Source organism: Saccopteryx leptura, chromosome 2, assembly GCF_036850995.1.
Source record: "Saccopteryx leptura isolate mSacLep1 chromosome 2, mSacLep1_pri_phased_curated, whole genome shotgun sequence".
Classification (NCBI taxonomy): Eukaryota; Metazoa; Chordata; class Mammalia; order Chiroptera; family Emballonuridae; genus Saccopteryx; species Saccopteryx leptura.
Genome location: NC_089504.1, coordinates 185246910 through 185274075, shown reverse-complemented (window position 1 = coordinate 185274075; position 27166 = coordinate 185246910). Strand labels below are relative to the sequence as shown.

Below are 27166 nucleotides of genomic sequence, written 5' to 3'. Positions count from 1 at the left end.
CCTGGATCTCCGGAGCCGCCCCCGGGGCAGGGCTCGGCCAAGGCTGCCCGCCCCACTCCGCCAGCCGCCGCCGCCTCGGCTAGGGAAGCGATCTGCAACCCTGAGGCCGCCGGGACAGGTGACCGAGCGGGAGCGCCCTCCACCTTCTCTCGCGGGTCTCAGTCCGGCGACCTAAGGCAATCGGCACGCTATTTCGCTTGCTCACCCTCTAAATGGGGATTAGGGACCTTCCATGCGCCCAGCAACACTAGTGCGCCCCAGCGCTCTCCTGGAGTTCGCCTGACCGGCTCCATGTACGGGGACTTACGCCCCTCGTTTATCAGGCCCCCTTTTCCAGGTGCAGGTGGGCCTGGCCCCCTCTTTCAGGTCCTGCACGGACGAAGAGTGTCTAAGGAGAAAGCTGGGCCTTCGAATTCTCTCGGTACCCAGAAGACTGCTTTACAGTCAGCAGGAAGTCCATAATGACATCAGTAGCAGTAAAAGAGCCCACTTGCTTTTATTTTACTAAGGTCTTTAGCTTCTACTCCCTCCCTCTTTCACCTTCGTTCATGAAATTGTGTACTCTCCCTTTAAGACTAAAATGGTGGCTGGCTACGATCGGGACTCCACTTCCGGTGGGGAGGGGGCGGGACCCCAGCCCGCTCACGCCGGAAGTGGCTTGCGTTTTCAAGATGGCGACTCCCTATGTAACTGACGAGACCGGCGGTGAGTGCGGGAGGCGCGTAGCCGCTTCTCCCCGGGCTCTCGGGGCAGGGGTTCGGACTTGGAAAGGGGTCTGTGCCCGCCCATCCCGGGGCCCCTCCTTTGCCCCGCCCTCTGGACCGCCTTCCCATTCATTCTTACGGGGTGTCACCTGCGCCCCCTTCTGGTCTCGACTTGAAGGGGTCTCTGCTTCCGGTCACCCAAACCCTGGGGTACTTCAGTGCTGTTTCCTTTTTCAGGACCCTCACGGCCTTTAGGTTTTCTCTAGCATTTGAAACTCCAGTAGCTCTTTTGGGTTCTTCAGCCTTGGGGATTCTTACATTCTTTAGTTACCTCCAATTTCTGCCCACCCCTATTCCCCTCCCCCACTTTTAGCTATACCTGCTTTCTGCCCTACCCCAGCCACGTCTTAGTTCTTTTTCTGGAAGCTATATCTGTAGATTTCCTCATTGCTACATAGTGCTTTTTCCACTCTTTCCCTCATCTTCATTGTTGAGTCGCTGAAGTCCAGGGGTGTGAAGGGTCGAGGAACTTAATGTAACTTTCAGTTTGAGTTTTCTCCTCGATGGCCCCAACAGTTTCCTGCCTTCTTTGTTGATAGTGATAGGAGTTGAGGGATGTAAGGTGGAAGAAGGCAAAAGGGAAACGTGTTGAGGCCTCTCAAGCCCTCCAACAAGTTTGTAGAACACACTCTTCCTTCTGGCTAGTGAAGATTTTCCAGTCTTGCTGATTGAGATGTTGAAGTGTCTTGCTGTATCTGTGAGCTTTATGTATTGGAAACTGAAAATAAAGATGTTCTTTGTGGCTTTGACCCATCCAAATTTCCTCATCATTAGAAGAATGCACATAGTAATATCATGGCATTGATACTATGTATCAATATGTGTCTAGTCATTGACAATGTGTGACAATAGTATATGTGAAAGCAATTTGTAACATTCTTGGCCTGACTTGTGGTGGTGCAATGGAAAGAGTGTGAACCTGGAACGCTGAGGTTGTCAGTTCCAAACCTTGGGCTTGGGCTTGCCTGGTCGAGACACAAATGGGATTGATGCTTCCTGCTCCTCCCCCTTTCTCTTTCTCCCCCCCCCCCCCTAAAATGAATAAAATCTTTAAGAAAAAAAGCCTGACCAGGAGGTGGTGCAGTGGATAGAGGTTCCACCTGGGATGCTGAAGACCCAGGTTCTAAACCCTAAACACGGAGGTCACCAGCTTGAGCATGGGCTCATCCAGCTTGACCTCATGGTCACTGACTTGAGACCAAAGGTCCCTGGCTTGAAGCTCAAGGTCGCACATACAAGAAAGCAATCAATGAATAACTATGGTGCCGCATATAAGTTGATGATTCTCATCTCTTTCCCTTCCTGTCTGTCTGTCCCTGTTTATCCGTATCCCTCTGTCTCTCTGTTTCTCACAAACAAAACATTCTTGCCCTGGCCAGTTTGCTCAGTGGTAGAGCATCGCTGGGCCTGTGGATGTCCCAGGTTTGATTTCTGGTCAGGGCACACAGGAGAAGTGACCATCTACTTCTTCACCCCTCTCTCTCCCCTTCTCTCTGTCTCTCTCACTCTTTATTTTCCCCTCCCGCAGCCATGGCTCAATTGGTTCAAGTAACAGCAGGGTGCTGAGGATGGCTCCATGGCCTCGCCTCAGGTGCTAAGATAGCTGGGTTGTGAGCATGGCCCTAGATGGGCAGAGCACTGGCTCCAGACCGATTGCCCTGTGGATCCTAGTGGGGGCGCTTGCCGTAGTCTTTGTCTCTATCTCCCCTCCTCTCACTTGGAAAAAGAAGAAAAAAACATTCTATGCATGGCAAGATGTTACTTTTTAATTTTTTTTGTAGCCTTCATTGTGTGTGTATGTGTAGTCTTCCTTAGAAATGATACTGTGCTTGTGCTGTGGTACATATTGTCTGTTTTAAAATGTGCCATTTGTGCTTCTTGCTTTGCTGCTTTTCATGTTCTTTACATCCAGCCCCCCTTTGCTATGGTGTCTAATGACAACCCAGGTCTCTGCTACCTCTCCCCAACCTCACATTGCAAAGTGGTGCATCCTCCTGCTCTTTGTTCAGCAGATGCTTCTTCAACTAGCTTCTTTTTTTTTTTTTTTTTTTTGTATTTCTCCGAAGTTGGAAACAGGGAGGCAGTCAGACAGACTCCCGCATGTGCCCGACCGGGATCCACCCGGCACGCCCACCAGGGGGCGATGCTCTGCCACAATCAGAGCCACTCTAGCGCCCGAGGCAGAGGCCACAGAGCCATCCCCAGCGCCCGGGCAAACGCTGCTCCAATGGAGCCCTGGCTGCGGGAGGGGAAGAGAGAGACAGAGAGGAAGGAGAGGGGGAGGGGTGGAGAAGCAGATGGGCGCCTCTCCTGTGTGCCCCGGCCAGGAATCGAACCCGGGACTCCGGCACGCCAGGCTGACGCTCCACCACTGAGCCAACCGGCCAGGGCCTAAATTTAAATTTTATTTATTGATTTTTAGAGAGAGGGGAGAGAGAGAGAGAGAGAGAAGGGGGAGGAGCAGGAAGCATCAACTCCCATATGTGCCTTGACCAGGCAAGCCCAGGGTTTCAAACCGGCAACCTCAGTGTTCCAGGTCGACGCTTTATCCCACTGCTCCACAGGTCAGGTGAACTAGCTTCTTTTAATGTGTGCTTTGAAAATATTACTTAATCTCCATTACACTTCTCTTTATTCTTAACTGTTTTCTTAAACTGATTTAGTGAAAATCCAGATATCACATCTCACCCTACCCTCCCACCAAGAGGTATTTTCTGTACTCTGTCATGTCAAGGAATCACATTGCTTTTTTGCTTTTTCTTACTAATTTCAGATCATTGATCTACCACTATCACACTAATTCTCATGGAAGGTATTGCCATGCAGTTATAGCATTTTCTCTAAAACCTCGGCCATCGTCGTTTTTCTCTCTGTTCTCTAGCTTGCTCTCATTCTCAGTTTCTCCAGAACATTTGGGATACTCTGATATTATAGTTTCTCAGCATGAGACCATTGACTTGCCTTCTGTTTTCAAACCAGCTACACACCAGAGTCCCTTAACTTGGACCTTACCTGTGGTACTTCTTCCCCTTCATGTGCTCCCCATCACTTATTTTAGCCTCCTTAACAGTCACTTTTTTCACCACCTCACATCCACAGAATCAGATTTTTGCCTCTTTAGGTGCTCTGGTTCTTGACCTTTCCCATTTCATTGAGTCTGTGGTTACCTTCATGGCTACTTTTGTTGCTGCTGCCTTGTTGGACTTCTATGACTAGCCACTTTGGTACTATGCTCATTGCTTTCTTCATTTGTTTTGATCTCCTATACTTCGCAAGCATTTATGTTTTCTTGAGTCATACCCATCAATTGTTTTCTTGGTTTGTGCTTCTAGGACACAGCATATGGCTAGAGAAAAAGCACAGAAGCTAGCAGATTCAGTATAATATAACTTAATATTAACTTCAGCCAACATCATAGCTTCTCTTCAACTCTTTTTTTCCTGGTTAATACATTTTATCATGGCTATTTCCCCAACGTTTTCTAGCCTTCTGTAACTCTCCCTTTTAATTCTCCTTCTTGTGGCAGATGACCTTACTTTCTATTTCATTAAAAAATCAAGGCCCTGGCTGGTTGGCTCAGTGGTAGAGCATCAGGTGGGTGTGTGGATATCCTGGGTTCAATTCCTGGTCAGGGCACACAGAAAAAAGCGACTATCTCCTTTTCCACAACATCTTCCCCTCTCCCTTCTCTCTCTCCCCCTCCCACAGACATGGCTCAATTGTTTTGAGCACATGGGTCTGGGCGCTAAGGATAGCTCAGTGGAGCCTATGCCTCCGGTGCTAAAAACAGCTGGGTTGTGAGCCTAGGACCCAGATGAGCAGAACATCAGCCTTAGACGAGGGTGTGGTGTGGGGATGGGGTGGGATTTGCTGGGTGGATCCTGGTCGGGCACATGCGGGAATCTATGTCTCTAGCTCCCCTCTTCTCACTTGGAAAAGGAGAAAAAAAAGAAAAAGAAAAAATCAAGGCCCATCTTTTCTGTATCTTTCCTGTAGATAGTTTGATTTCTTGACTATCAGGTCTGTGCATACTGTTTCCATTTTCTCACTGCTTATTTGTTTCTTTTCTTTTTTTTTTTTTTTTGATATTTTTCTGAAGTTGGAAACGGGGAGGCAGTCAGACACTCCCGCATGCGCCCAACCCGGGTCTACCCAGCATGCCCACCAGGGGGCGATGCTCTGCCGCAATAAGAGCCATTCTAGCGCCTGAGGCAGAGGCCACAGAGCCATCCTCTGCGCCTGGGCAAACTTTTGCTCCAATGGAGCCTTGGCTGCAGGAGGGGAAGAGAGCACAGAGAGGAAGGAGAGGGGGAGGGGTGGAGAAGCAGATGGGTGCTTCTCCTATGTGCCCTGGCCGGGAATCGAACCCTGGACTCCTGCATGCCAGGCTGACGCTCTACCACTGACCCAACCGGCCAGGGCCATGCTTATTTGTTTCTTAACTCTTTTGTGTGTGTGTGTGTGTGTGTGTGTGTGTGTGTGTGTGTTGGGAGGGCTTTCACGCCAAAAGGTTTTTTTTTTTTAATTTTATTTATTTATTTATTCATTTTAGAGAGGAGAGGGAGAGACAGAGAGAGAGAGGAAAGACAGAGAGAGAAGGGGGGGAGGAGCTGGAAGCATCAACTTCCATATGTGCCTTGACCAGGCAAGCCCAGGGTTTTGAACCGGCAACCTCAGCATTTCCAGGTCGACGCTTTATCCACTGTGCCACCACAGGTCAGGCTGTTTCTTAACTCTTTATTACAATTTTTCTTTCTAGTATCAGCCTTTCTCCTAAGTTTCCAATTCCCTTTTTTTATTGTTTGGTAAATAGCTTTCATCAGTGGATATACTGTCACACCTCAAATACAGTGTGATCAAAGTCAGTATCAGTTTTTCCCCCTTATTTCTGGTAAAGCCACCATTGTTCAACCCAATCCAAGATCAACTCTTTTTGTGTTATTTCTCTCCCTCTTTCTTTTTCTCTCTTCTTAAAATTTTAAGTAGACTATTTTTTAGAACATTTTTAGATTTTTAGAAAATTTGAGAAGATGATACAGACAATTCTCATATGCCTTACACTCAGTTTTCCCTAGTGTGCATATTACTTTAATATGGAATGGTAATTGCAATTGTTGAACCAATATTGATAGATTATTATTAACTAAAGTCTATATATTATTCCAATTTCCGTATTTTCTTTTCTGTTCCAGGATCCCATCCAGGACACCACATTACATTTAGTTCTCATGTCTCCTTAAGCTCCTATTGGCTGTGACAGTTTCTCAGACTATCCTTGTTTTTGATGACCTTGACAGTTTTGAGGAGTACTGGTCAGGTATTTTGTAGGATGACCCTTTGTTAGAATTCGTCTGATGTTTTTTCTATGATTAGTCTGGGGTTATGTGTTTTTAGGGAATCAACTATTGAGGTAATGTGACATTTTCATCATATGTCTCATGTCAAGGGTAAATAGTATCACAGTGATTTATTATTATTATTTTTTAGCGAGAGACAGAGGGACAGGGACAGACAGACAAGAAGGGAGAGAGCTGAGAAGTGTCAGCTCATTGTTGCACATCTTAGTTGTTCACTGATTGCTTTCTCATGTATGCCTTGACCGGGGGACTTCAGCTGAGCCAGTGACCCCTTGCTCAAGTCAGCAACCTTGGGCTCAAGCCAGTGACTGTGACCCCACGTTCAAAGTTGTTGAGCCTGTGCTGAAGCCTGTGACCTCAGAGTTTCAAACCTGGGTCCTCAGTGTCCCAGGCTGACACACTATCCACTGGGCCACTACCTGGTCAAGCCAATTTGTATTTTTTAATCCCTTTGCCTTTTCCACCCAGCTTCCCCAACCTTCCTCCCATCTGGACACTGTTTGTTCTTTATATCTATGAATTTGCCTCTATTTTGTTTGTTTGTTTTGTTTTTTAGATTCCTCATGTAAGTGAGATAATGTAGTATTTGTCTTTTTTGTCTGGCTTATTTCACTTAGAATAATAACCTCTAGGTCCATTTGTGTTGTCACAAATGGTAAAATTTTATTCTGTTTTATGGATGAGAAAAATTCCATTGTATACATGTACCACAATTTTATTCATTTCTCTTTTTATTGGAGTATTTAATCCATTTACATTTAAAGTACTTTTTGATATGTATTTATTACCATTTTATTAATTATTTTCTGATTGTTTTTATAGTTCTTTATTCTTGTCTTCTCTTTTTCTCTTGTATATTGATGACTTTCTGTGTGCTGTGTTTGAATTCCTTTCTCTTTCTTGCTAGTATATCTCTTGTGGATTTTTGGTTTGTGGTTACTATGTGCTTCATATGTACTAAACTATGTTTATAGCACTCTGTTTTAGTTGGCTGCTTAAGGTCGAACACATTCTGAAATCACTACCATTTTTACTCATTCCCTCAGTGTTTATATTTTTCACTTCTTTTGTGTGTCTGTATGTTCCTTTTTTTTTTTTTTTAGATTTTACTTATACAGTTTGAGAGAGAGAGAAGGGGAGGAGGAGCGGGAAGCATCAACTTCCATGTATGCCTTGGCCAGCCAAGCCTGGGGTTTCAAACCAGCGACCTCAGCATTCCAGGTCAATGCTTTATCCACTGCACCACCACAGATCAGGCCGTGTGTATATTCCTTAACTTACTGTTATTACACATGATCTTTTTATTAAAAAAAAATTTTTTTAAGACTTTATTCATTTTAGGGAGGAGAGAGAGAGAGATAGTACATGCTAGAGAGAGAGAGAGGAAGAGAGAGAGAGAGAGAAGGGGGAGGAGCAGGAAGCATCAACTTCCATATGTGCCAAGCCAGGGTTTCAATCTGGCAACCTCAGCATTCCAGCATGCTTTATCCACTGCACCACCACAGGTCAAGATACACATGATCTTTATTATTTTTGCCTTTTAACCTTTGTACTAGTTTTAGTGTTAATTGGTCAACTGTTTTTATTGTGTTTGTCTTTGTCAGTGAGAATTTTTTTTCTTTAGATTTTTCTTCTTCACATATTTTCTCTTATTCTCCTTCATCCCAAATCTCTTTTAACTAATTTATTTTTAAAATTGATTTTAGAAAAGGAAGAAGGGGGAGAAAGAGAGGGAGAGAGAAACATCAATTTGTTGTTTCCCTTATTTATGCATTCATTGGTCATACATGCCTTGACTGGAGATTGAACCCACAATCTTGTTGTATTGGGACAATGCTCTAATGGTCTAACCAATTAAGCTAACTGGCCAGGGCTTCCTATTCCTTCTTCTTTCTTCTTCTTCTTGCCCTTCTAATATTTCTTGTAATACTGGTTTGGTGGTGATGAACTCTTTCAGCTTTTTCTTGTGTGAGATCAGTGCTTACACTTGAAGAATGGAGAGTTATGCTCCCTTTCTTAAGGACTGATTATTTACATACATTATTTGGAATTCTTTTGCACAGGAAACTTGTCTCTTCTTGCCCATGTATTTATTCAATCACTTATTTATTTCAGTATGGAATTTGGGTCATAATACAATACTCTTTTATTGTCTGTGCTTTGGACATTGGGAACTCTTTGGTTGGCCCTTTGTCCCTTTGTCATATCCCATCAGTGTAGGTTTGTGTTTTTGTTTTATTGGCTCTATCTTACTTTCTGGCACTATAAGATGCTCCAGGATCATCTTGTATATTTCTACTCCAATATTAGAATCAGCCATTTCTCTAAGGAGCCCTTATTCCTTTCATTGGGGAATGATACAGGAAATCAAAACCAGAGCAAGAGCACTGGGAGTTTTTGCCTTTACTGGGCTATTGTTTTGCATTATTTAGTCTTTTTTTTTTTCTTCTTCTCTCTGAAGCTGGAAACAGGGAGAGACAGCCAGACAGACTCCCGCATGCGCCGGACCAGGATCCACCCCGCACGCCCACCAGGGGGGGGACGCTCTGCCCACCAGGGGGCCATGCTCTGCCCCTCTGGGGCGTCGCTCTGCGGCGACCAGAGCCACTCCAGCGCCTGGGGCAGAGGCCAAGGAGCCATCCCCAGCACCCGGGCCATCCTCGCTCCAATGGAGCCTCGGCTGCAGGAGGGGAAGAGAGAGACAGAGAGGAAGGAGAGGGGAAGGGGGTGGAGAAGCAGATGGGCGCCTCTCCTGTGCGCCCTGGCCGGGAATTGAACCCGGGACCTCCGCACGCCAGGCCGACGCTCCACCACTCAGCCAACCAGCTAGGGCCTATTTAGTCATTTTTTAATTATTATTGATTTTTAGTGAGGGGGAGAGAGAGAAAGAGAGGGAGAGTGGGAAGAGGGGAGAAGCAGGAAGCAACTACTATGAGTAGATGCTCATAGTAGTTGCTTCCTGTATGTGCTTTGACAGGGCAAGCCCTGGGATTAGAACTGGTGATCTCAGCATTCCAGGTCGATGGTTTATCCACTGCACCACTACAAGCCAGGCCTCTGATATCTGATAAAATTCTAGTTTCCTTTATCCTGCAAATGTGGCTGTGACCTCATAAGTAGTAATCCTTTTTTTTTCTTTTTTAATTCAATAAGAGGAGGGGAGGCAGAGAGACAGACTCTGGCATGTGCCCTGACTGAGATCCACCAGCAAGCCCCCTACCAGGGGATGCTCTGCCCATCTTGGCTGCTGCTCTGTTGCTTGGCAACTGAGCTAATTTAGTGCCTGAGGCAAGGACACTGAGCCATCCTCAGTACCCGGGGCCAACTTGCTCAAACTGTTTGAGCCATGGCTGTGAGAGGGGGAGAAAGAGAGTAAGAGGAGAGAGAGAGAGAGAAGGGGAGGGGTGGTGAAGAAGCAGATCTTTTTTCTATGCACACATATAGCTTATCTATATTTAACAAAATTGGGATCACTTTCAAGTCCTATGAGATGTGCTACAAAATTAATAAATAAAAATAAGATTCCTGTGGTCAAATACATTTGGGAAACACTGTAAACCAGTGGTCCCCAACCTTTTTTGGGCCATGGACCAGTTTAATGTCAGGAAATATTTTCACAGACCAGCCTTTAGGGTGGGATGGATAAATGTATCACGTGACCAAGACAAGCGTGAAGAGGGAGTCTTAGACGGATGTAACAGAGGGAATCTGGTCATTTTTTAAAAATAAAAGATTGTTCAGACTTAAAACCATATTTCCGTCTTGGGTAGTCACATGAATAAGAATATATTAACTCAAGTGCCATGTCTCTCTCCCTCTCTCTCTCGCTCTCTTCCTCTCCTCTGTCCCTGTCTCTTTCTGTAGCATGCCAGAGGCCCTTTTGCCTCTGTAACTTGTTTCTTACTTCTTTTTTTTTGTATTTTTCCAAAGTTAGAAACAGGGAGGCAGTTAGATCCCTGCATGCGCCTGACCAGACCCATCTGTCATGCCCTCCAGGGGGCGATGCTCTGCCCATCTGGGGCATTGCTCTGTTTTGTCCTGAGCCCTCCTAGTGCCTGAGGCAGAGGCCATGGAGCCATCCTCAGCACCCAGGCCAACTTTGCTGCAATGGAGAGGGGGAAGGGTGGAGAAGAAGATGGGTGCTTCTCCTGTGTGCCCTGGCCAGGAATCAAACCCGGGACTTCCACACGCCGAGCTGATGCTGTACCACTGAACCAGCCCGCCAGGGTCCAGTTTCTCACTTCTTTCACAGCTCCCTTTATCTCTGTGACTTTCTAAATAAACTTTCTCTTGTATCTAAAAAAAAAAAGAGCATATTAACTCACTTAAGCCTTGCCAATAAAAACAAAATCTTTTTTCTGTGTTTAACCCAGAATTTCCCAAATTTATTTAACAATTTTTTAAGGTAACCCTTGTTAATGTCTTATGGAAGTAGTATTTTATATAACAAAAGCTTTGGGAAATGCTGAGCAATGATAGGACTACCTTATATTCCCTTGCTGTGTTAGCCAAATTGCTTTCTAAAGGTTTCTTACCACTGACAATATATGAATATGCTGGTTTCACTACTTTGTATTGATTGGTTTCATCTTTAAAAATTCTTTGATAGATGAATATATTTTGTTTTAAATTATATTTTCTTTGATTATTAGTGATGTTGAACTTTCCTCCTTTTTTTTCACTTATAACATAATACACAATAGTGATATAAAAAAGTACTTTGGAACCCACAGCCTCTGAATTCTGCAGTTTACTGACTGTAACTTTGGGCAAGTTATTAAATTTCTCATTGTCTGTGAAACGAATAAACCTTCTTGGAGTTGTGAAAGTGAAATAACGTATATGAGTACTGTTCCTGGTATGAAGCAAGCACTCAGTAAAGGGTAGTTGCTATTATCTTTTGAGAATTGACTATAAAATTTTCATATGGATTGTTCAAGATACTATTTACTATGAGCACAAAGTACTTTTCAATATGGTATCATCATGTAACTATGTTTCTGCCTATACCCTCAGTAGTGTGCTGATGTGTAAACTTCGGCATCAGAACTTGGTTCAGATTATAGGTACACACTGCTTTTGTTTTTTATTGTTTGTTTTGTTTTGTTTTCAAGATTTTTTTTTTTAAATGAGTGGATGGGAGATAGACAAACTCTCATATGCACCCTGACTGGTATCCACCCAGCAGCCCCTGTCGGGCCGATGCTCGGACCAGTTGAGCCACTGGCTGCGAGCGGCGAAGTGGGAAAGGAGGAGAGGGGGAAGAGGATAGTTGCTTCTCATGTGAGCCCTGACCGGGGATCAGACCTGGGAAGTCTGCATGCCAGGCCGATGCTCTATCCACTAAACAACCGGCCAGGGTTGATTTTATTTATTGATTTTAGAGAAAGGTGAGAGAGAGAGAGAAGGTGGTGGGGAGCAGGAAGCATCAACTTGTAGTAGTTGCTTCTCATATGTGCCCTGACCAGGTAGGCCCAGGGTTTTGAACCAGCAACCTCAGCGTTCCAGGTTGACGCTTTATCCTGTGTGCCACCATAGGTCAGGCATTTTTTATTCTTTTCTTTTTTTAAAGATTTATTTCTTTTAGAGAGAGAGAGAGAGACGTGGGCAGTTGCCTTTGTGATCTGGGACATACCATTAACCTCTTGAAGACTGTTTCCTCAGCTCTAGTGATAATATCTACCCATTGTCTAGATTCAGTAAGGTAATGTAAAGTTCTTGTAGCTAATTATAAAGTAGATACCTATTAATGCTCTTTCCTAATTGTTCTTAACATACTGTGAGTTTTCCATTGCTGTGATTTTGCTTGTTTTTATTCCTGTTGGAATGCCCTTGCCCTTTTCGCTGCCTGCAGAAATAATGAGCCACTGATTTGTTGTTATTACTACAACTATCTAGTCTTTTTTTTTTCCCTCCACCCCCCCCCCCCAGCTATCTAGTTTTTAGGGTCAAGATTTTCATGAGTTTGTGTCACCTTTCCCCATTAAACAGGGTATGATCATTTATTTATTCTCTTGGAATCTCTTATCAGTATGTCTCAGTGTCTTTTAGGATGCGTAAGACTTTTATATTTTTGTCTTATTATTTATTTGCCTAACTTGCCCACCCTCCTAACTTAGAGTGTAAATTTCTTTTTTTTCCATTGATTTGAGAGAGGAGTAGGGCAGAGAGAGGGGAGGAGAGAAAGAAAGAGAGAGGGAGAGAGAGAGAGAAAAGCATTGACTAGTTCCATTTAGTGGTGGATTCATTGGTCACTTCTCATATTTACCTTGACTGAGATCTAACCTGTGATATCAGAGCACCTGGACAACACTTTATCCACCAACCCACCCACACAAGGCCTAGACCAGGGGTCGAGAATCTTTTTGGCTGAGAGAGCCATGAACACCACATATTTTAAAATGTAATTCCGTGAGAGCCATACAACGACCCGTGTACCTTACGCATTATCCAATAAAAATGTGGTGTTGTCCCAGAGGACAGCTGTGATTGGCTCCAGCCACCCGCAACCATGAACATGAGCGGTTGGAAATGAATGGATTGTAATACATGAGAATGTTTATATATATATATATATATATATATATATATATATATATATATATATTTTTTTTTTTTTTTTTTCCCCCTGAAGTTGGAAACGGGGAGGCAGTCAGACAGACTCCTGCATGCGCCCGACCGGGATCCACCCGGCACGCCCACCAGGGGGCGATGCTCTGCCCATCTGGGGCGTTGCTCTGCCACAATCAGAGCCATTCTAGCGCCTGAGGCAGAGGCCACAGAGCCATCCTCAGCGCCCGGGCAAACTTTGCTCCAATGGAGCCTTGGTTGCGGGAGGGGAAGAGAGAGACAGAGAGGAAGGAGAGGGGGAGGGGTGGAGAAGCAGATGGGCACTTCTCCTGTGTGCCCTGGCCGGGAATCGAACCTGGGACTCCTGCACGCCAGGCCGACGCTCTACCACTGAGCTAACCGGCCAGGGCAGAATGTTTTATATTTTTAATGTTATTATTTTTTTAATTAAAGATTGGTCTGTGAGCCAGATGCAGCAATCAAAAGAGGCACATCTGGCTCACGAGCCATAGGTTCCTGACCCCTGGCCTAGACTGTCAATTCTGGAAAGTGGGACCATTTTACTTAATCCCTGTAGCATTGTGTATAGTGCTTTTCTCCTAGGATGCTTTCAGTAATTTATTGCATCTAAATAATATGTAGTCTGACTTCTGACCACTCTTTGTTTCTGAGACAGTATACTTGCAAATAACTAGAGACTTCCAAATTGCCAAACTCTTTTTTTCCTTAATCTCTTGGCAGTAGTTGATACTGTTAATCACCTGCCCTTACTTAAAACGCTTTTGGTCTCTGTGGCATTGCACTGTCCTGGTTCTTCTTTCCTAGAATCATTTTCTGTTGTTGCTGATACCTTTTCTTCCTTGAGTAGAATGATCATGACCATATTTTCCAGGCCATTTCTCCAAATTGGATCTTTTTTTTTTTTTAAGATTTTTATTTATTCATTCATTTTAGAGAGGAGAGATAGTGAGAGAGAGAAAGAAGGGAGGAGCAGGAAGCATCAACTCCCATATGTGCCTTGACCAGACAAGTGCAGGGTTTCAAACAGGTGACCTCAGCGTTCCAGGTCGACGCTTTATCCACTGTGCTACCACAGGTCAGGCCAAATTGGATCTTTTTATATTTTCTCTATGTTAGAAACCACATTTGGATCTTATAATTGTTGGCCCTGAGACCATCCTCAACCTCAAATCTGTGACCCAGATCTTTCTTACTTAAAGCAGTTTCCAGGGATTCAATACACCTTTAAGTCACTTTCGCCCAACCCCTTGGAGCTCTCCCAAGCTTTGCTATGTTGTCCCCTCACTGTCTTCCTGCCATGCTTGAAAACAGAGAGCCCTTTCACTTTAAGGAAACAGATCGCAGATTACAAAACAGCAGGTGTGGGGAAATAACAAAATTTACAAAATTGTTCTAATGCAGTCTCTAATCTGTAATTTGTGTAAAATCCTGATAACCTGCCCTTGGTTTTTATTTCTAGGGGTAAGATTCACCAAACCTCTTCCTTATTAAAAGAATATTTTGGGTTTTTTTTTGTTTGTTTTTGTTTGTTTGTTTTTACAGAGACAGAGAGAGTCAGAGAGAGGTATAGATAGAAACAGACAGACAGAAACGGAGATGAGAAGCATCAATTACTAGTTTTTCGTTGCAACACCTCAGTTGTTCATTGATTGCGTTCTCATATGTGCCTTGACCGTGGGGCTACAGCAGACCGAATAACCCCTTGCTCGAGCCAGCGACCTTTGGTCCAAGCTGGTGAGCTTTGCTCAAGCCAAATGAGCCCGTGCTCAAACTGGCGACCTCGGGGTCTCGAACCTGAGTCCTCCACATCCCAGTCCGACGCTCTATCCACTGCGCCACCGCCTGGTCAGGCTAAAAGAATTAAAAAAAAAAATGCTTTTAGGTCCTGGCCGGTTGGCTCAGTGGTAGAGCGTTGGCCTGGCGTGCAGGTGTCCCAGGTTTGATTCCCGGCCAAGGCACACAGGAGAAGCACCCATCTGCTTCTCCACCCTTCTCCCTCTCCTTCCTCTCTGTCTCTCTCTTCCCCTCCCGCAGCCAAGGCTCCATTGAAGCAAAGTTGGCCCGGGCACTGAGGATGGCTCCATGGCCTCTGCCTCAGGCACTAGAATGGCCCTGGTTGCTGCAGAGCAACGGCCCAGATGGGCAGAGCATCACCCCCTGGTGGGCATGCCGGGTGGATCCTGGTCAGGTGCATGCGGGAGTCTGTCTGAGTGCCTCCCAGTTTCCAACTTCAGAAAAATACAAAAAATAAAATAAATAAAAAATAAAAATAAATAAAAAATGCTTTTAGAGAGAGGAAGAGGGAGAGAGAGTAAGAAACATTGATTTGCTGTTCCACTAATTTATGCATTCATTGGTTGCTTTTTTTAACAATGTTTTATTTATTTATTTTAGTGAGAGAGGAAGGGAGAGAGAGAGAGACAGGAACATTGATCTGTTTCTGTATGTGCCCTGACTGGGAATTGAACTGGCAACCTCTGTGCTTCCGGACAATGCTCTAACCAACTGAGCCATCCAGACAGGACCATTGGTTGCTTCTTATATGTGTGTATGTGCCCTGACTGGAGATGGAATCTGCGACCTTGGTTTATTGGGATGATGCTCCAACCAACTGAGCTACCTGGCTAGGGTCTCTTCTTTTAGATTTTACCTTTGGATACTATCAAGGCCAGAGAATAGAACCAAGGTAACATAAAATAAGTGCTCCTTTGTGACAATAGGTTATTTCTATCTCTGAAGATTTTTGTTAGGCAACCATTCAAACCCTATCTTTTCTTTCTTTTTTTGACAGAGAGAGGGACAGACAGGAAGGGAGAGCGATGAGAAGCATCGTGTCTTCGTTGCAGCACCTTAGTTCATTGATTGCTTTCTCATATGTGCCTTGATGGGGACAGGGGGACTACAGCAGATCGAGTGACCCCTTGCTCAAGCCAACGACCTTGGGCTCAAGCCAGCGACTGTGGGATCATGTCTATGATCCCATGCTCAAGCCGGATGAGCTCGCGCTCAAGGCAGTGACCTCGGGTTTTGAACCTGGGTCCTCTGTGTCCCAGTCTGATGCTCTATCCACTGTGCCACTGCCTGGTTAGGCCCTATCTTTTCTCATATTCAATCTTTACTAGTCCTAAGGCTTCAACTATAATATCTGGGCAATTTACTTAAATATATGTTTTCTATCGTCCCTTTTTCCCTAATTCCATGTAAACACTGCCTGTCTAGAATTTAATCAGTTATTTTCACAAGGTTTTCTTTTCCTTAGGATTTTCTTTGTATCAGTGGCTTTTATTCTCCTTCAAATTTTCCACATTCAAAAGTGATATTGTAATTAGTTTATTTATGTTATTAACTATCTTCTTTACCAGAATGAATGCTACAAGGAAGCTAGACCCTTGCCTGCTTTATTCATTGTTGTATTCCTAGGTCCTGTTACAGTGTAAAGTGCTCAATAAACATTTAAAATCCATGCGTGAATAAACGTTATTACCAGATGCCCTATCTACCCACAAGTATGCTATGAAAAATAAGTACATGTGAAAATCACCAGATTAAATCTGCTGTAGCACTGTTTCAGTTATTTACTCTATTTCAAATCTTGGCAGTCTTCAGATCCTGTTGACATATTCTTCATGACAAATTTTGTCTTTCAGTACCCATTCAGAACATCTAAATCAAGTATTCTCACATTGCAGCTATTACTTTCATTTTTTCTACCTTTAGTTTATGTTACATATTTTCAGGTTAATCTTGCAGCATTGACATGAGACGATCATCTGTACTCCCTCCTTCAATGTTCTTGCACAATTTGAAGCTCATGTCCAAAGTCAAGAGGAGATTGGATACTTTTCATCTTTTGACCTTTGTTCTCTTTTCCCAATACATATGTTTTTGCCCAAAATATACTGGAATCTTGCTATTCCCTAATCTGATACATAAATTTATTAATTTGAATTAATTATAGTTTTCTGGGGGCCAAACCCTTTGCTTCAAAGATCAAAGACGAAATTTCTTCTCTCAAGCAAACAATTTTGTTAAACATTAGAGCATGATAAAGGCCAAAACAGCTCTTGCCTGATGGTTAGAGCATCGTCGTAAAGTACAGAGGTTGCCAGTTCAATCCCCATTCAGGGCATATACAAGAACAAATCAGTGTTCCTATCTCTCTCTCTCTCCCTTCCTCTCTCTCTAAAAATCAATAAAGTGGCCCTAGCTGGTTGTCTCAGTGATAGAGCATCAGCCCAGCATGTGGATGTCCCAGGTTTGATTCTTGGTCAGGGCACACAGGAGAAGCACCTGTCTGCTTCTCCAACCCTCCCCCTCTCACTTTCTCTCTCTTTCCTTCCTGCAGCCATGGCTCCATTGGAGTGAGTTGGCCCCAAGCTGGGGATGGCTCCATGACCTCTGCCTCAGGTTAAGAAGGGCTCAGTTGCTGAGGAACAGAGCAATGCCCCAGATGGACAGAGCATCATCCCCTAGTGGGCTTGCCAGGCAGGAGGATCCCTGTCGGGGCACATTCAGGAATCTATCTCTGCCTCCCCTCTTCTCACTGGAATAAAAATTTAAATATTACAAAAAAATTAAAGGTCAAAACAGGTGCTGTAGGTACACAAAGGGAAACTTCTAACCGGCTTGGGGTGGGTACATCAGGGAAGACTTCCCTGAGTAGTTTATACTTGAATTTGACCTTTAAAGACCAATAGGAATTAACATATTCAAGGCATGTCTGTTCTGGGCCAAAGGTGGCAAAGCAAAAAGGCAGAGACAGAGAAAGCATAGGGTGATATGCTTTCACCTTTGGGTGATATGATATCACCTTTGAGTGATATTTGTGAATATTTCAGAGGCAGGAGCAGAAAGTATGAGTAACTGGGTGCTAACAGGCTGGAGAGTGGGTCAAGATTTTTTGTGTGTGGTTCCATTTTCCATTCCTGAGGACAAAGGAATCCAGGAAGAATTCTAAGTAGGCGCGTGACTAGTCCAATTTGTCCCTTTGTTTATGTTGTACATATGCCTGAAATACTTCCCTTTTTCCTTTCCTCATAGTCATGCCCCATGCCTTCACCTGTCTAAATCCTCATCCAGCCTGACCTGTGATCGCGCAGTGGATAAATCATCAACCTGGAACGCCGAGGTTGCCGGTTCAAATCTCTGGGCTTGCCCACTTAAGGCACATACAGGAAGCAACTACTATGAGTAGATACTTCCTGCTCCCCCCCCCCCCTTATTTTTCTCTCTCCTCTCCTCCAAAAATCAATAAATAAAATCTAAAATAAACAAATAAATGAAGCCTCATCTTCCAAAGATCACAACAGATGCTATGTCCTTAAAATCCTTACAACTCACTCGGTCAAAGTAATACCATTCTCCTTTCTGTACCCATTCTCCAAGCCATTTAGGTTTGAAACCTAAAACAAGATACTTTTAAAACCCACAATATAACAACAATAATGGGAGTTTTTAAAAGAAAAGGTGTTTATAGACTACTCAGCCAGTATAAACTTTCATGTTGCACATTTATTTTTGAGGTGGGATTAGAAAGAAAGGAAGAGAGATGAGAAGCCTCAACCTGTAGTTGGCACTTTGGTTCATGATTGCCTTCTCATACGTGCCTTGATGGAAGGGGGTGGTTCCAGTTATGCCAGTGACCTCTTGCTCAAGCTAGTGACCATCGGGTCATGTCTATGATACATGCTCAAGCCGGTGACCCTGCGCTCAAGCTGAATAACCCGTGCTCAAGCCAACAACCTCAGGGTCTCAAACCTGGGTTCCCAGCACCCCAGGTCAATGCTCCATCCACTATGCCACCGCCTGGGCAGGCTGCCTATTTTTTCTAAACTTACAAATATGCCTCTTGCTATAATAAACTTACAAATGTGCATAACATAATTATAATATATAATAAATGCATAAATAAGTGGAATAGAAAATTCATGCCTGTTTAAAAATTAATGAAAAATGAATTAGTTTTTATATCACATTACACAGACATTTTTATATCATTTTAATGGACTTATTATAAATCATTCCTGTATAACTGGATATGAAATTTGTTTTAATTTTTAATCATTTATAGATAATGCCATTTTTAGATGATTCTCTACCTTATTTTTTTTTCTTATTTTTTTTTCTGTTGGAACTATTTTCTTATGCTAAATTCTCAAGATTGGAATAAATAAACAAGGTGTTTTGCATTATCTTTGACTTTAATCCCCTTGTACCCATCCCCCAATCAGTGAATTACTGTGTTGTTGATTCTTTGATAATGTAACTGACATCAGTCTCTTCCTTTCCATTCTGTTTCAGCCAATTTTGTCCCTCATACCAGGATTATTGCAATCTTTATTTTCGAACTGATTTCTCTAGTCTCCAGTGGTTTTCCTTTCCACTCTTCCTTCTCATCATGCCATATTTATTGCCCTAAAGGAATGCTTTGGAAAAAAGATTCACTCATTTGATAGATATTTATTGAATGCGTACTATGTGCCAGATATTAAATCCCTTAACTGGCATTTCCAGATATGAACATCCTCCCCTCATTTACTTTGTACCAGCCCTCTGACCCAACTAGATTGGTCTATTCACCATCTTCTGAACATGGCATCTTCATTCCCATGTCTAAAATTTTGTTTTAGAATGAACTATTTAGAATTCATTATGCTTTTCTTTTTTCCAATTTTTGATTCTTTCTTCAAAAGTCTCATTCTAGTTTTAGCCCTCCTTCCCTGATGCCTGTCAATTTTTTCATTCCTCAGTTTTTACTCTTGTCTCTAAACTGCAGCTAAGCAAACATCTTCATTCTTTTCTATTTTTAAAGATTTTATTTATTTATTTTAGAAGAGAGAAAGAGTGGGGTTTATTAGCAGGAAGCATCAACTTGTAGTAGTTGTTCTCATATGTGCCTTGACTGAGCAAGCCTAGGGTTTCAAACCAGCAACCTCAGCATTCCGGGTCAATTCTCTATCCACTGCACCACCACAGGTCAGGCTGTCCCCACTTTTTATTTCCAACCTGGCTTTCTATTATTCCCTAACATGAACTGTCTGATTCCCCTGGAGTTTTCTACTTTCTGTTCTTTAACTACTCCATGCCCATTCCCACATCCATGCCTATCTGTTCATGTTTATCCTTTCCCCCATCTCCTCTAGCTATCAACTCTTAACCATTGCCTTTAACACGTTTTTTAGTTTTAACATATTAATGATTGAACTTTGAACAACAGGGAAAACAATTCACGTAACAATATATAATCCATGTGGGAGGGCCATGAATAAAGAAATGGAATACAAACAAGCCTGACCAGGTGGTAGCACAGTGGATAGGGCATCAGACTGGGAAGCAGAGGACCCAGGTTCAAAACTCCGAGGTCGCTGGCTTGAGTGAGGGCTCACAAGCTTGAGCAAGAGGTCGCTGGCTTGAGTGTGGGATCATAGACATGACCCCATGGTCACTGGCTTGAGCCCAAAGTCGCTGGCTTAAGCAAGGGGTCACTCACTCTGCTGTAGCCCCCTGGTCAAGGCATATAGGAGAAAGCAATCAATGAACAACCAAGATGCTGCAACAAACAATTGATGCTTCTCATCTCTCTCCCTTCCTGTCTGTCTATCCCTCTCTCTGTCTGTCTGTGTCAAAAAAATAAAAGGATTACAAGATATATATATATATGGGTGGGCAAAAGTAGGTTTGCATGGAAAAAGGCATGCAGGTTATGATTATTACAAGTACTCTGTAAACCTGCTTTTGCCACACCCTGTATGTGTGTGTGTGTGTGTGTGTACATATACATATACATATACATATACATATATTGTTAATGGTTTCTACCACCTCTTCCAGGTTATCTCTCTTAAGGTAACTAGTAGTAAAGGTTTGGTATCTTGGTAAATGTCCTTCTTTTTGCCTCTAACAGACTCTGGACTTTTAAATGCTGTTCCTTGACCCAGCAAGAATGGGAGCATACTCCACACCAGCGTTCTCAAAATGTCCAGGACACTTGGGGGTTCCCTAAGATCCTTTCAGGAGGTCCTGCAAGCATAACTATTTCCATAACATACTAAGATGTTCTTTGCCTATTTGCTGGGTTGACATTTGCACGATATGCAAAAGCAGAGGTGCATGAATCTGCTGGCCCCTTAGCACTGATCAGGGTTGTGGCACCAACTGTGCTAGTCATTGTTTTTTTCTCTGCCACATGCTTGCAGTAAATAAGCCAGTTTTTCACTTAATATCCTTGATGATCCAATAAAAATTATTAATTTAATTAAACTCTGGCCCTTGCATACACATTTTCTTTTCCAAGTGAGAGGAGGGGAGACAGACTCCTGCATGCACCCCAACCGGGATCCACACAGTGACCCCTATCTGGGGCCAATGCTTTGCTCTTCTAGTGCCATACTCACAACGGACTTATTTTTAGCACCTGAGGTGGAGGTGTCATGGAGCCATCCTCAGTGCCTGGGGTCAGTGTGCTCTAACCAATCAAGCCTTGGCTGCAGGAGGGGAAGAGAAAGAGAGAAGGGGGAGGGAGAGGGGTGGAGAAGCAGATGGTCACTTCTGTGTGCCATGACCAGAATCGAACAGTGGTACATCCACATGCCAGGCCGATGCTCGACCACTTAGCCAACTGGCCAGGGATGCATACACATTTTTGGGTTTTTAAAATTTTTTTTAGTTTTTTTCTTCCCATTGATTGGAGAGAGAGAGAGAGAGATAAAGAACCATCAATTTGCTGCTCCACCCAGTTGTTCCATTTAGTTGTGCACTCATCAGTTGCCTTATATGTGCCCTGATTGGGAATCAAACCCACAACCTCAGTGCACTGGGATGACACTATTCATTGAGCACCTGGCCAGGCCTTTAGTTTTATTGATTTTTTTTTTTTTCCTGAAGCTGGAAACGGGGAGAGACAGTCAGACAGACTCCCGCATGTGCCCAACCAGGATCCACCCTGCTCGCCCACCAGGGGCGATGCTCTGCCTCTCCGGGGCGTCGCTCTGTTGCGACCAGAGCCACTCTAGCGCCTGGGGCAGAGGCCAAGGAGCCAGCCCCAGCACCCGGGCCATCTTTGTTCCAATGGAGCCTCGGCTGTGGGAGGGGAAGAGAGAGACAGAGAGGAAGAAGAGGGGGAGGGGTGGAGAAGCAGATGGGCGCTTCTCCTGTGTGCCCTGGCCGGGAATCGAACCCGGGACTTCTGCACGCCAGGCCGATGCTCTACCACGGAGCCAACCGGCCAGGGCCTCTGTAGTTTTATTGAGATATAATTGATTTATAGCATGTAAGTTTAGGGGATACAATGCGATGATTTGGTATTTGTATATATTGTGAAATGTTTACCAACCACAATAATGTTAGTTAACATATCCTTCACCTCACAGGATTACCATTTTGTTGTTATGGTGAGAACATCAAAGCTCTACTCTCATAGCAAATTTCAGGTATACAATATAATATTATTAACTGTAGTCACCATGCTACACCTTAGATCCCTGGAATCTTATAACAGTTACAAGCTAAATAAGCTTCCTTTTCATAGAACACCATTCTTACTTGAAAGAACCACTGACAGACTGGTAATTCAGACCTGGGTATCTGATAGGCATTTCCCTGAAAATGAAGGAAATGAGCCTGTCATTTCAAGAACAACTGACTGTTGCCAATGTAAGATTCAAGCCTTCATATGAACATTAGAGTTTTGGAAAACTTGTTATCTGCCACTGAGCTTGATAGCTTCCCAATAAAGGCTTTTCTGGTGATATTAAAAAATATTTAAAATTTCTTTTTATTTATTGATCTTTAGAGAGAGAGAGAGAGGAAGAGAGAAACATCAATTTGTTGTTTCACACATCTATGCAGTCATTGTTTGATTTCTGTATGTGCCCTGACCAGGGATCAAACCCACACCTTGGTATATCAGGACGATGGGAGTCTAACTAACTGAGCTACCCAGCCAGGACCAAATATGTTTTCTTATATTACATAGTTAAGTGCATAATATAAAATAAGAGTGTAAGAGGGAATCCTGAAATTAAAAATGTTTGAGAATCACTACCCATTTTCCTGCAACTTGCTTTTTAACTTAGTGTACGTGAACAACATTTAAGCTCAGTGTATTTATATATACAATTCTTTACCATAACAGCATAGTGTTCCATCATGTGGATGATTCATATCTAGTCAATCATCCATTTATTGATGGTCATTCAAGTTGATTTCATCTTTTTGTTAAATAATGCCAAAGCAAATATCTTTACATAAATCCTTATGCATTGATGCTTTTACAGCTGTAGTATGGATTCCTAAACGTAGACCTGTTTTTTTACAATCTTTTTTTTTACAGAGACAGAGAGAGTCAGAGAAAGGGATAGATAGGGACAGACAGAGAATGAAGAGAGATGAGAAGCATCAATCATCAATTTTTCGTAGCAACACTTTAGTTGTTCATTGATTGTTTTCTCATTGATTACCATGGGCCTTCAGACCGAGTAACCCCTTGCTCGAGCCAGCGACCTTGGGTCCAAGCTGGTGAGCTTTGCTTGAAGCAGATGAGCCCGCACTCAAACTGGCGACCTCGGGGTCTCAAACCTGGGTCCTCCGCATCCCAGTCCAACACTCTATCCACTGCGCCACTGCCTGGTCAGGCTACAATCTTTCATAATAAAACTTTCCCTTCTGAACAACAACTTCTCTGGTCATTTCTCCTTGTTTTTGCCTCTTTTTATCCTCTTAATGATTTACTGTCTTTTGATGTCCTGTTGTTTTATTTATTTTAAATTAGACTTTTATTTTTAAATTTTTTATTTATTGACTTAAAGAGGAAGGGAGATATATAGAGAGAGTGTGTGCTCTAGAGAGAAACTTCAGTTTGTTGTTCCATTTATTAATGCATTTTTGGTTGATTCTTGTATGTGCCCTAACCAGATATTGAACCAGCAACCTTGATGTATTGGGATGATGCTCTAACCAACGGAGCTACCTCACCAGGGCTTGTCTTGTTTTTTTAAAAAAAACTTCTCTGTGCTTGCCTTGTCTTGCCAACTAGGTTATAAAAATAGAAACCCCTGAGGACAGGGACATATGTTAATACAGTATATAGGCACTGTTGGGCAAACAAGTATATTAGGCTTGCTCACTTGTACTTTGCCTGATTGGTGCATGAGCATGGGCAGCACCATGTGTGTATAGTCCATGTAAAGCTGCAGGTGCTTGCCTTCAGGGCAGCAGATTGTAGATTGTGGATTGCCTCCCTGTGACTATTGGGAGGAACCATTTATTGCTATTGTTTGCCGGAGAAGGAGTTTTCTCTTCTGGCCTGTTTGCTAGTCAGCCCAGATAGAGAGAGAAGCTGTTTTCCCTCCCTGCTTGTTTGTCCGTAGTTGCGAGACTTTAATAAACAGAATGGCCCATCATCTTCCGACTCTACAATTCCTTTACTGTCTGCCCAAATCCAATGCAAACTTGCATGGCCACGGCCACCAGCTTTACAGGCACTCAGTAAATAATGACCAGAGCAGGATTGAGGGTTGATATGAAAAAAGGATACCTTCATAGTTCCACTTAGTGGCCAGATGGGTGCTGAGGGAAGCTGTGTGCATTCACGCATTATTTCATCTTGGGAACTATTTGAAAATTAGAGTAACTCTCCAACTTAATTCTCTCATTTCAGGCAAGTACATTGCCTCAACACAGCGACCGGACGGGACCTGGCGCAAGCAGCGGAGGGTGAAAGAAGGCTATGTGCCCCAGGAGGAGGTCCCAGTGTGCGTGGTTAGGCCTGAGGAGGGGTTATTTAATAGGATTCCTATAGAAAGAGAGAACATGTATGCCTGAGTTCAGGGAACTATCTCCTGATGCCCAAATCCCAGGAATGGAAGGAGGGAATAACTGTCTGAGAAAGGAGAGGAGGAGGTTGGGATACAGGGATGAGTGAGGGTTACAAGTGACTAGCCCTGTTCCTATGGCCTCTGTTCATTCAAACCTCCAAATTGCATTCAGAGATCCAGAGCTTTGAGACCTAGGGACCCTTATACAACATGCAAAGCAGAGGAAAGCTGGGGAGGAAGCAATGGAGAGGAAGGAAGCAGAGAGATGAAAAGGGCAAAGTGATTTGGAAGGTTAAGAAAAGGGCTCAGAAGTCAATGATACTTTTTTTTTCAATGATTCTCTTAACTGTTGACATCTGTTCCCTGCAGCTATGAGAACAAGTATGTGAAGTTTTTCAAGAGTAAACCAGAACTGCCCCCAGGCCTGAGTCCTGAGGCCACTGCTCCTGTCCTCACGTCAAAGCCCGAAGGTGGTGAGCCAGGCCTCTCCAAGACAGCCAAACGCAACCTGAAGCGCAAGGAGAAGAGGCGGCAGCAGCAAGAGAAAGGGGAGGCAGAGGCCCTGAGCCAGACTCTGGATAATGTGTCCCTGGGAGACACAGCTCAACTCCCCAGCGCTCCGCAGGGCTCCCGGGCAGCCCCTCCAGCTGCCTCTGACCATCCTGACTCAGCTGCCACCTCTGAGAAGGCCAAAAAGATAAAGAACCTAAAGAAGAAGCTTCGGCAGGTGGAAGAGTTGCAGCAACGGATCCAGGCTGGGGAAATCAGCCAGCCCAGCAAAGAGCAGCTGGAGAAACTAGCAAGGAGGAGGGTGCTGGAGGAGGAGCTAGAGGACTTGGAGCTCGGCCTGTGAGGCCTTTGGGGAATAGGGAATGGACTGCAGAACAAACCATGGGGCTCTCTGGGGTCCTGGGGAACGTGGGCAGAAGCAGTCAGGAGGGGAACCCCCCATACTGGCTCACGTTCATCTCTCATGGCCCGACTCCATCCTCCAGAGCCTAGCCTCTCCCTTATTCCTTCCCTTTTCTTCCAAACTCCTTTTTGGACTTTTCCCCTTCCCACTCCCAATGTTAAAAAATCTCAATCATTACCCCAGGTTCAATTTGGGTGTCTTGTTCAAAAGAAAATTGGGTGGGTGGGAATCTCAGAGAACTGAGGTTGAGGGTAGGGGAGTATGCCCAGGTCCTGGAGTCTTGGTTCCTGTTCACAGTATTCATGGATTCTTTCCCCTTCCATCCCTGACCCCTTCTTTCTTTCTTTTTTTTTTTAAGAACAGAATAAACAAGTAGACAAATTGTCTAGCTTTGACTCTTTCTTTTCATTCCAGTAGGTGTTTTATCATAGGAAGACTAGTTTGGGGAGTAATAATTCCTTTTAATTTCTAACAGTTATAAATGTATGACCAAGTTAACAACACTGATTTCTGTATGTTTGCTCAGATTTAAGTAAATAGAAATTAGTGTTACAATAAAATGAAATTTGGAATAAATTTTATTTGACATGTTAATTTGCATGTGTTATCACTGTGCTGCATAGTGATGGGGCCTTTGGAATACTCGTACTGTTTCTAAGATAACCTACTTCACAGCTTCAAGGGGGCAGCTCATCTGAAATTTTAACTTATCAGATGCCACCCCAAGATAGCATTGTGAGGCAAACTAATGACACAGAGGAGTTTACACCCAAAAAAGAACTATCACTTAACTTTTGCATATCCTCTGATATCTATACCTTCACCTATCACAATTTTTCTTTCTAGTCAGTTGCTAGTATAGAAACCAGCAGAGGGAGATGTGAGTTGTAATGACCTATCCCAGGAGTTCATAGTTCTCAGTGTAACTCAAAAGGTCCCACATAATGTGGCTTCATTTCTTGCCATTCCTCAACTCTGGTCAAACTGCTCCAAATTTACTGAACTACAGTGTGTCCATAAAGTCATGGTGCACTTTTGACTGGTCACAGGAAAGCAACAAAAGACGATAGAAATGTGAAATCTGCACCAAATAAAAGGAAAACCCTCCCAGTTTCTGTAGGATGATGTGGCAGCATGTGCACATGTGCAGATGATGATGTAACACCGTGTATACAGCGGAGCAGCTCACGGCCATGCCAGTCGAGATGTGGATGGTACAGAGGAAAGTTCAATGTGTTTTGTGGCTCACTAAATTCGAATCCGTGACCAAAGTGCAACCTGAATATCGGCGCGTTTATAACGAAGTGCCACCACTTAGGAATAACATTACTCGGTGGGATAAGCAGTTGAAGGAAACTGGCAGTTTGGTGGAGAAACCCCATTCTGGTAGGTCATCAGTTAGTGACGAGTCTGTAGAGGCTCTATGGGATAGCTACCTAAGGAGCCCTAAAAAATCTGTGTGTGAGCCCATATCAAACTGCACTGAATAGGTATGAAACTGGGAGAGTTTTCCTTTTAGTTGATGCAGATTTCACATTTCTATCATCTTTTGTTGCTTTCCTGTGTCCGGTCAAAAGTGCACCATGACTTTATGGACACACTGTATTTTCACTTCATCAAATGAGCTGTATTCTCTCTGAGCCACAGTCATTTGCCCTTGCTCTGCTTCCTTTGCCTAGGTTCTCTTCCTGACCCCTTCTCTCTACTCAACTCTTGTCCTTTGGATTT

At 43.6% G+C, this 27166-nt stretch overlaps 1 protein-coding gene across 2 annotated transcripts; it reads left to right on the top strand.

The window, feature by feature from the left end:
- On the top strand, positions 1-26015 carry PYM1 (PYM homolog 1, exon junction complex associated factor). Of its 2 annotated transcripts, none has more exons than XM_066369733.1 (4): positions 1-118; positions 338-705; positions 24369-24462; positions 24895-26015. In XM_066369733.1, the coding sequence occupies exons 2-4, from the start codon at positions 462-464 to the stop codon at positions 25376-25378; spliced, it is 822 nt and encodes a 273-aa protein (XP_066225830.1). In that variant the 5' UTR covers positions 1-118; positions 338-461; the 3' UTR covers positions 25379-26015. The 2 variants fall into 2 exon arrangements, with proteins under 2 accessions (XP_066225830.1, XP_066225831.1); XM_066369734.1 differs by lacking the exon at positions 1-118 and adding an exon at positions 5957-6076 and having other exon boundaries at positions 680-705.
- The last annotated feature ends 1151 nt before the right edge of the window (positions 26016-27166 follow it).

What these genes read in the sequence shown, in the direction of transcription:
- PYM1 (XM_066369733.1), top strand. Translation starts at nt 462, where the DNA reads ATGACATCAGTAGCAGTAAAAGAGCCCACTTGCTTTTATTTTACTAAG. An exon ending in TGTAACTGACGAGACCGGCG is followed by an intron (nt 706 to 24,368) that starts GTGAGTGCGGGA and finishes CTCTCATTTCAG; the next exon opens with GCAAGTACATTGCCTCAACA. An exon ending in CCCCAGGAGGAGGTCCCAGT is followed by an intron (nt 24,463 to 24,894) that starts GTGCGTGGTTAG and finishes TGTTCCCTGCAG; the next exon opens with CTATGAGAACAAGTATGTGA.